Below are 11,344 nucleotides of genomic sequence, written 5' to 3'. Positions count from 1 at the left end.
CCTTTCCGTCATTTTCACAATTTATTCCTAACCTTTATATTTGACAGTATGGGAGATGTTTGAAATTAACACAATTTCTATAATTAGATTTAAAAAAATAAAAATAAAAAGACTAAAAACTAAAAACTACCATATTAGAATAGGACACCTTCTATTTATTTATTTAGGACGGCATGCATGTAATTATTATCATTTTGTGAACAATTTTTCAAAGCATAAAAATTGAATAATGAGAAGGGTTTTTTTTTTTACACCGTTGCTTCTATGACCTTTCCATCATTTTGACAATTTATTCCTGACCTTGACTTTTATATTTGACACTATAATTTCCTGATCTTTACAAAAAGTGTTGTTATATCCCAAAATGTTAACACCGTTTATATTAAAGTATTAAAACCCAAGTTCATTGCATGCCCATATCTTTTTTCTTTTTGATTTCAAGGACAAATTAAGAACGGTAACCAACCTAACTCACCCATTCACATGCAGTGCGCACACACCCAATTACCTTTTCGCTTAACCAACATCACATATCAATTAAGGCCAATGAGTCTAAGAGCATCTCTCTGAATAGGCTTTATCAACTAATCACAAGCTCCATGAATTATACCCTTCATTAAAGCATATTATTTATCATAATATGATACCACTAACAAGCAAAATCTGGAACATTCTAAATTAAGAAACAATCAAAAATTAAATTCTACAAAATAAAAACCAGGATTAAAATATTCTTCCCAATTATACTAAATCTTGAAAAAATTATTTGCTCAGGTTAAGTAAAATTCAAATGTGAAAGCGAACAGGTGCACTCAACCAATTTATTTCTTATTGCGGCTTAAATATTAATCATCTCAAGTATATTGTAAAGGGATTGCAAGTATGACATTTGACTTGTTGCCATTTCTTCTGTTGGAATCATATTTGATAGTTCTATTTAGTTTTCTCATCATTACGAGCAGGGTACCTTTACCATCCCTTTTAATCATATCAACTTATATTTTGAAGTCACGGAAAATTTATATATTTATTATTATTTTTTTTAATCAAAAGCTTTTGTATTTGGCAAAGTATTGCAAAACTCATTAATTAATACAGTGTAAATGAATAAAATTAAACACAAAGATCATTAAAGTTTTTGGTGGCTAAGGATGGCAATATCAGTTCATTAAGGATTGCACCCACCAAATCTAAGTTTGGACAAACCGAACTAAAAAGAAAAAGTAAAGAAAAACTCAATATTTAAGACTTTCAAATTTGTAGTTATCAAATTTGTGGCTTGATGCGCAGTAGTGGTGAGGAGATAATATGATAAACAAAAATTCAACATAGCCTACTTAGGGTAATAAATAATTAAATTAAAAACCATAGTCTCCTTACCTTGTAAAATTCTTTTTCTTTAAAATAGGAGTTGTATTAACCAAAAGGAGTCAATCATACAGAAAAGCACACTGGCAATGATTCAAGATGTGGTTAACATACCACATTCCTGAAGTATAACTTCTACAAAATGTTTGGAAATTATAAAGGGGGATTTTAAGTACTCCAACTTGTTATTTTGTCTCGGGATCCAAACGAAAATTATAGAGTGAAAGAGGGAACATAAATCTAAAATCTTCTTGATAATTCCAGTTGCAGACCAATGATCAAATTGATTCCCCAGATTATTCAATTTTTGTATTACAGCTTTGGCATCACTCTTGCAATAGAGATTGAGATGACCATCATCAAAAGCTAGCAAAAAGGTATCAAGAGCCAGCAAAACTGCATTGAAAATTGCTGCAGCTTCCGCAGCTTTAGGGATTTCTATTTTTTTCCTTTAGTACTTGAACTTTTAGTACTCTTCCATTATGGTTCCTCCCAATAGAGGCATCAGAGTTAATTTTAATAACTTCATTCGGGGGAGGGGACCAAAAGCTGACTGCATCTGGGGGCCATTGGATGTGGAATTAGTGTTCATAAACTCTTCAAACCTTCTCTACAAAGCCCTAACCTCTTCTTCAAATAAGCTCCTTACCTTGTAAAATTCACACCATAAAATTTCCACCCACGAATTATATTTGTCCATGATGACCTTATGGTTTGTTGCCCTCTATTGTAGTATAACACATCCTCCATCTTTGATAATTTCTAAATTTTCAAATAAACCCTAAACTTTTACCTCTTTTGAAAATTGCAAATTGTTTTAGGTGCCAAAGAATAGTTTGGATAGATGATGTTCCACATCCTTCATCTTTGATAATTTCAAAATTTTCAAATAAACTCTAAACTTTCACCTCTTTTGAAAATTTCAAATTATTTTAGTTGCCAAAGAATAGTTTGGATAGATAATGTTCCAATTTACCCTTGAAATCTGAATGAAAAAGGGATGAGCATGTACTGCACATGGATTTTAACACCTTATATAAACGGTGTTCACATTTTGAGGTATAACAACCTATTTGAAAAGATCACTGAGTTATAGTGCCAAATATAAAAGTTAAGGGACAAATTGCAAAAATAATAAAAGATCAAAGGGCAATGTAGCAAAAAATCCTAAAGAGAAAGAACAACTGGACTAATCTATTTTATTGAAATCGACAAATCTTTCATGAAAAATTAATAATAAAAAATTTAAGTTGGAAAATAATATTTTAAAAAAATGAAATACATATTACATATAAAAGATTTTTTATTTATTTATTTACTTTTTAAACTAAAAAGAATGTATTTAATTTAAAATTTAAATGATTTTAAAAATTTTTAAAAGTTTAGAAGTATCCGATTTATATTTTAAAAGAGTCCATACAAGTTTAATAATATTCAATTCAGATTTTGATAAATTTTATAAAAATTCATTAAAATCTAGGTTTATTCAATTAGGATTTTATAAAATTTTTTTAAAATCTGATGGTATTAAAAAATGCATTAATTTTAAAAGCTTTTAAAAAATGATAGATTTTAATAAATTTGAAAGGATTTTAACAGTGAAATTATAAAAAAAATTGTTAATATGAAATCTAGCTTTAAATCCAAAAATTTCGTTGGATTTTTATAAAATCTTTATGGAATCTGTAGAATTCCATAACAATCCATCAAATTCTTTATAAAGTCTATAGTTTATTTTAAATCCATCAAATTCTAAATTAAATACATCCCTCTAAATATTTGAATGTTAGATGGCTAACTAATATTAAAAAGTGTATATATTTCTTCATTTAAAATAAATTAAACTCTTTTAAATAATAATAATAAATATTATGAAAAAAAAAATAGCGAACAAAAATAAATAATTAGTCATTCAATAAAATTTTCAAGTTATTATTCAATTTTTTCTAAAATATGATTTTGTGCTTCAGAGTTAAAGTTTTTATTTTTTATTTTTTTTAATCCTCTTTATTATCATTATTATTATAAATTTATAATTGATTTGTTTTTTAATAAATTTTATTTATTGTAATGGTGGATTATTAATTAATTGGCAATTGTGAAATGTTACAAGACTTAGAGCTAAGAATTTTAAGTTTTTATAAAACAAATATAAGTTGTTTCCGTCCATCGACATACTGTATTTGGGTCGATACCTATCTTTCCATCCTCAGTAAAATTAAGAAGAAATTATCCCAAAACTCGACACTGAAAGGGCCGTCGGAAGAGAACGATGGCTATGGCCATAGGCAGCTTGAGTCGTTTCTGTGGAGTTGATTGTAGACTAACAAACCCTCCACCATTTCTTTCCTTCTCCTCGTCCTCTGCTGCTTCTCTCTCTCATCACCATCCTCCTCTCAGGTACTCTCTCTCTCTCTCCATATATATATATATATAATATTAGTACATCTATACGCTGAAAAAGACAAGGATATAACTGAGAAATGGAATATTGTTTTGTTGTAGATACGCCGTGCTTGGTGCTGGGTTTGCTGGGCTCTCTGTTGCATGGCATTTGCTCACTGTATTTTCTGTCTTGTATCCCTCTATTTCCGCTAATGGTGGTAGTGCTTCCAAAGAGTGTTTGATATAATAGTATAATATTTTCAGCAGGTGGCTAAGGACTTGAATGTCTGCATCGACATATATGATGAATTTGGGGTTGGGGGAGGTGCTTCTGGTGTTTCTGGAGGTCTTCTTCATCCTTATTCCCCCAAAGGTTTAACATCATTTCATTTTTTTTGTTTTTGTTTTTTGTTTTATTTTATTTTATTATTATTATTATTATTATTATTACTATTTTTTTGGCTAAAACTATTGTTGCTGTAGTGAGTTTTACCTACAGTCTGCTAATATATTCATAATTTCCACAATTCCTTTCTGGGTTTCTACCAGCTAAGCTTCTCTGGCGGGGTGCTGAGTGTTGGAACGAATCCATGAAGCTTTTGAGCGTTGCCGAAGCAGCAATGGGTTTTAAGGAAACTGCACAACTTGATCCTGAGTTCCAAGGCCTCATAGTTCGCAGAAGGTTTTTTCCTCATTTTTGTTTCTCTCCAATACTAGGGTGTAGATGTTCTTTCTTTAAGTTACCATTTACAGATAAAGCGAGTAATACATTTTGATTTAGTACTCTCACATTTGAGAATGTCCTCCACTATCGTTTTGGGCTGTTGCAAAATGTGGGTATGTTTATTTAGTTCCGAATTTTAGATCTCAAACTTACTGAGCCCTGAATTCCTTTATATGGAATAGTCTGAATTATAAAATGCTTTGGTTTGAATGAAAATTTTCCGAACGTCTGGAATCCTAGTACGCAATGTGCAACTGTACTTATTCAAACTTACAGTAAGGATCATTAATTGATAATCTCTTATTTGTTTAAAAAATTTTCTACTAGGATGTTCATGCACGAGGGGTATCATTTTGTTGCCTCCTATCGTCAAAGAGTTTCATTTCTCTTATTCTTAGATCAGTTAGCTATTATGCATGGGGTTTATTGCTCTTTGCTTGAATTTCTTGATTCAGGGGCATCTTGAGACCAGCAGTGAGCATGAAGAACCTGACCTTGTTTAATGAAGTAATTTGTTCTCACCTTATCGTATGCACAGGGGATTGCTTGGTTTTGATATATGATCTCATGATGATGTTGTTGGTGCTTCTTGCTTTACGTGATTAGAATGCTCAGAATTGCCTTGCCAGTTGCAGAATAGAGAAAGTTGACGAGGATGCTGCCCAAACTCTTGTACCCAATCTATCTCTACCTTTCAACACAGCATTCTATATGCCAGAAGCTGTAAATATCCATCCCCAACGCTATCTCCAGGTCTGAATAATTCATATAATTTATCTTTTGAGCGAGTATGCTCTTTTTATTTATTTATTTATCTGTGGTTGACTTCTTCATGTCGTGCTTATTTGATAGGCACTCTACTTAGCTTGTGAAAGTTTAGTTAAAGAGTCATGCTATTCTGGTTTTGGAGGAAAAGAACTATATTTTCACAAGAAATCTGTGCACAAACTCCTCGACTTAAAAGGTGCCTTATTTTTGTTTTTATCTTTAAGTAGGTTCATGTTATTAGAACAGTTCTAGGATCTTTCGATGATTTTATTTTATTTTATTTTTCAGTTTCATGAAACTCCCACCCATAAATTTATGTTGTCTTTTTTCTGATGGTTACATTCATGATAATGAGCTTGTATATAAAACTGTATGTATGACATAATGGAGCAAAATCCAACTACCTTGAAAACATCCTTATGAGCCCTTTATATTTCAGTCAGATACCGGATCGGATTTGTTAATTAAATAGTAATATGTGATTGCATACCATGATAGGGGAGTACCAGGCAGTAATAATATGTCTAGGTGCCAAAGCAGACACACTACCTGAGCTCTCTGGAAAGCTTCCTCTAAGGATGTGCAGAGGTGTTGTTGCGCACCTTCAGCTGCCTGATGATATAGGGTAAAGTTCTTTGGTGCCTTGTATATAACATGAACTTTAAAGTTGTCATGAGGACAACTTGAACCCCTTTTATATTTGGATTGTTATCAGATATATACGGACTGCCTAATGAGGTATTTTTCATTTCCATATTGTTGGATGCATGCATAATTGCATGAACTCCGTGCTTTAAACTGGTTATGAGAGCCAAATTCAACTTTACAGTACATGTACATAATCACATAATGGATATTGAAATAGTACTTCAGTATATATTACATGTTTCTTTGAGATTGGAGTTGGTATTGCAGTGCCAGATGACCCTTTCATCCTGATTTTCCAAAACTCATATAAGTCAATGTTTCAGAGAAGAGTATCCAGATCATGGACCCTCAATATTGTCAGATGCTTGGCTAGCGATCCAGGGGCGTCGTAGCTTATATATGGGATCTACTTGGGATTGGAAATCAAGAAATTCATCCCCAAATGTCTCAACTGCAGAAGCATCAGAAGCACTCAAGGAACTTCTGCCAAAGGCATATGCCATTTATCCAGATCTAAAGAAATGGGTGTTTGCTGAAGCTAGGGCTGGTCTGAGGGCAATGCCACCACTCACTCCCTATGGATCACTTCCACTTTTGGGTTGTGTCAATGACATGGTAGGTGGAAATAGTAAATGCAAATACTGGTTTTTCGGAGGGCTTGGTTCAAGAGGATTGCTGTACCATGGTTGGCTTGGGAAGTTGATGGCACAAGCTGTGCTTTCTTGTAATGAACGGTTAATCCCATCTGAATTAACCTCATGGAAGAATATAAACAGATAGTAATAAAATTATTATTCATCTGTGTTTTTTAGCGCCAAAGCTCACCTTCAAGCATTCAATCATCAGTTACAATATATTTTGGTAAGTTCCTAAGTATAGATTTACCTTCTATATTTGCCCATGGAAAATGCAGACAACCTTCTTTGTGCTGTTATAATTTTTGAGGCATTACAGTTTCTCAAATTCAATAATTTTCTAATCATCATTCTGACTTGAATCATCCTTATTTTTCTTAATTTCTCATTAATATTTAGGACTATCAATATAATCTGAATTCAAGCTCTTTTGTCAGCAGTTAATTATGACCAGACATACTAATTTCACCAAAACTAGGGAGAAGTAATATGGAGTTTTAATTTAGGGTATATGAAACTTGTGTCATAGTTCAAAAGTCAAGGGCATTTTTCACCTCATAGCAAGAGAGAGAAGACACCTAATAACCTTTCGCTCTTTCTGCCACTGCATATTTATTTATTTATTTATTTATTTTTGGGTGAATTCTTTCAGCCCCTGCTGAAAAAGATTTTTCTACTTTCTAATGTCAACTGTCTGCTCACCTAGAAGCTGCCTAAGGTTAGCTAGAACAACAAACCATGTCTACATACGACAAGAACTCCCATTCAAAGACTAAATTCCATGGCCCAACGTCCACACATAAACCTTGCTACCACCTGTAGCTCCTGCTAGCATCCCAACATCAGAAGGGTGAGCATCAAATCTGCATGGAACTGCAGAAATGTGCGGGCTATGCAAGGTAAAAAAATATTTCCTTTGAACAGGGCAGATAATATTAACACCTCTTTTCATATTGCCAATGAAGACACACGATTTCAATTAGCAACCTTTAAAAAAGAGACAAGCAAGATAGACAAGAAGTATTTTTAGATTCAAGCAAAGGGTACCCTACAGAGTTATGCGAAGAAAAAGATCTTCCGTATTAACAACACTTGTTATGCCAATGTTCTTGTCAGAACTACATCAACAGACAAGAAAATCCCTCAAAAGTCAAAAGCAAGATCAGTCAAAATGTAACTAATAAGTCAAATGCTATGTTATATATAAGATAGAATAGAACCTTGACAGTATTATCAGTATAGCATTGAGGAAATAAATACTTAAACTGAACGTCATCTTATTTTTGAGCTCTATTGCTGCAGACTGAACTAAAAAAATATAACCGTAATTCTATATGCATTTAATAGAAGTGTTGATAATTTTAAGAAATCCAGAGGTTTTCACCTCATCTATCACTTTCACTATCAACCAAATTGCTGATATGATTTTCTTTCGGGTAGTAAATATTGCCTAATAGAATCATATGATGAAAAACAACACTGTCTAGTACATACCTAGTTGTAGCGAGGGAACTTCCATAGGATGAGAAATAAGCAGAATGTACAGCCCTTTCGTGGCTACCCGTTTTCAAGGTCTTAGGCTTATCCGCATTAATATTTCTCAAATCCCAGATAGAGGCAGTTCTATCTGAGGAACTAGTGGGGATGATGTTCGGGTTTCCTGGATCGAAGTCAATGGTGCTAATCCTATCACCATGCAAACTCCATTTGGTTGGGCAGTTTCCTGTCCTCTTATCAAAGATATTCAAACCTCCACACCCCTCACAAAAATATAAGCAGTTTCCATCGTTTGGTTGTTGAGAGAAAGAGAATATAATATTTTCACAGGGATATACTAGATCAAACACCTTTCTCCCAGCATCCATCAACAGGACAACTCCTTCATAACAACTGCTAAATATCTGCATTGAATACAACAACCATGAATCATCTAAACGTCAGAAAAAACACTAATCATTACCAAAATATATATGCAAAAAAATATGGCTGAAGTTGCTAGTGGCAATTAACAAAAGCCACCTTCAAAGCAGATGGGATGGCTTTGCAAATGGCTCAAACAAACACTTTCTAAGGAAAGCCATCTGCATCAACTATCCTACCAAATCACCAGCAGGAGGCACGGAACACGTATTAGATTGTGATTTCTTCTCGATTATACAAAATACTATCACGTGGATAGACATATATCAGCTTCAAAAATTCCTCATTCTTAACTGCGATAAGCTTCTGCTTTCATATTAATAAGTTTACCTTATCTGAATTAAATGGGCTTTCACCAAATCAAAATATTATAACAAGTAAATACAAGTCACGTTGAGAACTTAATATTAATAATGTACACACACACACACACACACACACACACACACACATATATATATATATATATATAAAATTAAAAAGCAAAAAATAGTTGTTATTTTCTGCCTATCGCATATTCCTTCATGAGGAAGCTAACAAAAAAGGCTCTTTTAGTTGTTCAAGTGTTCAACCATTTACAAGTATTCCCAAAGCAGATTCTTTTACTTAAATTTTGGGGGCAATCTGTCATTACGATAACACTGCAATATGGAATCAAGAGCAATACCCCCAATCCCAAGAGCATAAAAAGGTAATCTTTGAATCAAATATTACCTTTTTATGCTCTTGGGATTGGGAGTATTGCTCTTGATTCCATATTGCATAAAAAGGTAATATTTGAATCAAAATTACCTTGGACATGCAATGGTGCTGAACTGAAATCCCTGTAAAATAGGACCCCAATGTGGATGATTCAGATAGATCCCATCTTCTCCCTCTCCATTAGAATCAAGATTCCAAAATACAATATAACCTGAAATGTTTCCGGCCACAATCATCCTTGAATTACTACCAAGGAAGAAACTTGACCTCCGTAATCCGTCCCGGCATGACGTGTGCTACATTCTCTGAATTCAGAGTCAAAGACGACAACTTCAAACAACTCCCACCATCAATGTCATCTCTCTTAACCAAATTTTTGGAAATTTGGTCTTCCCAAGCCTCAAGGCTAACAAATTCCACTCGCTTAACCAAATTTTTGCAAATTTGGTCTTCCCAAGCCTTAACGCTACCAAATTCCACTCCAACTGAAGAATCCACTCCAGAATTCTTCTCAATACCGACAAGGGTTTTAATCAATGCTCGACTAGACTCATCTTCAACATTTAGAGGGCGGGGTGCACCAGGCTTGGCAGTGGTGGTCAGAGGCTTATGGATCCTGGCAGCTGACTCGGCTCGTTTTGCACCGGGCTTCGCACGGGTCAGAGGCTTCGGGTTCTTGGCGGCTGACTTGACGTGGAGATCTTCGACCTCCGGTGGCATTCCTCTGGTACGCAGAGACCGCAGCATTACAATCGGGGCCTCTGTTTTGGGTTTCTTCTGAGCTCTTTCTTTGTCCAATTTGGTTGCGGCCCCGTTACAAATATGAGAAATCCGAAGTGGGTTTTCGGTAAAACAGTGAAATATTAATGTCAGTATGTGTGTGTGTGTGTGTGTGTGTGTACATATATACATATATATATATATATAGAGAGAGAGAGAGAGAGAGAGAGCGAGAGAGAGAGAGAGAGACCTGTGGCGCTTGGTTGAGGCGGAGAGTTGAGTGGCCATGGAGTGAAGCTCGAGGGTAGCCACCATTTCCACGTTCAGCCAGATGTTGTCGAGCCTCTTGCGCTCGTAGTCTGTGAGCTCCTGATCCGACATGATCGATGACATCAATAAGAGAAGAAGATAGAGAGACTCAGTGAGAGAGAGAGAGAGAGAGAGAGGGAGAGGGAGTATATATAATATAATTGCTTCTTCTGGGAGTGGGAAGGGAATTTGGCGGGAATTAATATTTAATAGACTACGTGGCACGACATTGGTCGTCGACTGTAGTATGCCGTTCCGTTTGACCGTTAGATTCTGAGCATGTTATTGCAAGAGAAGAATTTTTTTATTATTATTTTTTTGGGGGAAATAAGAAAAGGAAATAAAAGCTAGACCTCATTATTGTTTTATAATAATAATAATAAGCATTTTTCTAATTATTTGAAGAATTAATGCTCCAAAATGGTTGCATATTTGCCTGAAAGAATGATGAAAAAAGAAAATAAAACTATTTTTCGATAATTTTGCCTTTGCATTACAACGTTTAAAAGAAAGATGTGGTTGGCTGTTCCACTATAAAATACTAACAAAACTTAACTTCCACTCCATTTTTTTTTTTTCGACAATTTTATAGGCCAAGACAATGTTATCCTCGTATGCCCAAAATCATATGATACATTTTTGGGCTAATCATGCAACTCATCAGAGATTAAAAGATTGTGATATTTGAAAATGTTAATTACAAATCATAAATTTCAGTTAAAATCCATATTCAAGACGGTATTAGTGTAAAGACAAGGGAAGTAAACAAAGCAAGCTGATTTTTGAAAGGAATAGAATCCATTTGAATAAAGCAAGTTGTATGATATTATACTGAAAATGAATTCAGCTTCTATTCTGTTAAGGACCTTCCTCGATGAACTGTTACGTATAGTTGGCCATGGAAAACAGTAAGCATATTGTTCATAGAACCTGATCCTCTGCCTTTTTTTTTTTTTCAAAAAAAAAAAAATAAATGCTTTTTTATTTCTAAAATGTCCAACTCATATTGTATATCTTCTATGCGAAAATGTTTCATTTTTGTAAGATCTTCTTTATTGTTATTCAAAAATTCTAATACGATATGTATATTGAACTTTTTAAAGTAGTTATAAATCCTAGGGTGCAATTCTAATTGATCAATGAAAATATATTTCAATGCTATTTT

General features: G+C 33.8%; 3 protein-coding genes across 5 annotated transcripts; 1 reads left to right on the top strand and 2 right to left on the bottom strand.

Annotated features, from left to right (window-relative positions):
- Positions 1-3,523: 3,523 nt before the first annotated feature.
- Positions 3,524-6,712, top strand: LOC107427083 (uncharacterized). 3 transcript variants are annotated; one of them, XM_025070312.3, is made up of 9 exons: positions 3,526-3,768; positions 3,874-3,931; positions 4,018-4,126; positions 4,303-4,435; positions 4,933-4,984; positions 5,084-5,230; positions 5,330-5,441; positions 5,744-5,870; positions 6,217-6,712. In XM_025070312.3, exons 1-9 carry the CDS (start codon positions 3,641-3,643, stop codon positions 6,671-6,673), a joined length of 1,323 nt encoding a protein of 440 aa, XP_024926080.3. In that variant the 5' UTR covers positions 3,526-3,640; the 3' UTR covers positions 6,674-6,712. The 3 variants fall into 3 exon arrangements, with proteins under 3 accessions (XP_048323537.2, XP_024926080.3, XP_048323536.2); XM_048467579.2 differs by having other exon boundaries at positions 3,527-3,768; positions 4,021-4,126; XM_048467580.2 differs by lacking the exon at positions 4,933-4,984 and having other exon boundaries at positions 3,524-3,768; positions 5,113-5,230.
- An 864-nt stretch (positions 6,713-7,576) lies between these two features.
- Positions 7,577-9,386, bottom strand: LOC132800199 (uncharacterized). The gene is made up of 4 exons (XM_060813308.1): positions 9,241-9,386; positions 9,083-9,089; positions 8,023-8,429; positions 7,577-7,646 (listed from the first exon to the last, which is right to left on the bottom strand). The coding sequence occupies exons 1-4, from the start codon at positions 9,384-9,386 to the stop codon at positions 7,577-7,579; spliced, it is 630 nt and encodes a 209-aa protein (XP_060669291.1).
- LOC107427288 (uncharacterized) lies at positions 7,787-10,311 on the bottom strand. Its single transcript, XM_060813930.1, has 3 exons — positions 10,121-10,311; positions 9,241-9,934; positions 7,787-8,429 (listed from the first exon to the last, which is right to left on the bottom strand). Exons 1-2 carry the CDS (start codon positions 10,261-10,263, stop codon positions 9,397-9,399), a joined length of 681 nt encoding a protein of 226 aa, XP_060669913.1. The 5' UTR covers positions 10,264-10,311; the 3' UTR covers positions 7,787-8,429; positions 9,241-9,396.
- Between the last annotated feature and the right edge of the window lie 1,033 nt (positions 10,312-11,344).

The sequence above is a fragment of the Ziziphus jujuba genome, chromosome 1, assembly GCF_031755915.1.
Source record: "Ziziphus jujuba cultivar Dongzao chromosome 1, ASM3175591v1".
Taxonomy (NCBI): domain Eukaryota; kingdom Viridiplantae; phylum Streptophyta; class Magnoliopsida; order Rosales; family Rhamnaceae; genus Ziziphus; species Ziziphus jujuba.
The sequence above is the reverse complement of the archived record's forward strand: the minus strand, read 5'-3'. Positions and strand labels throughout refer to the sequence as shown.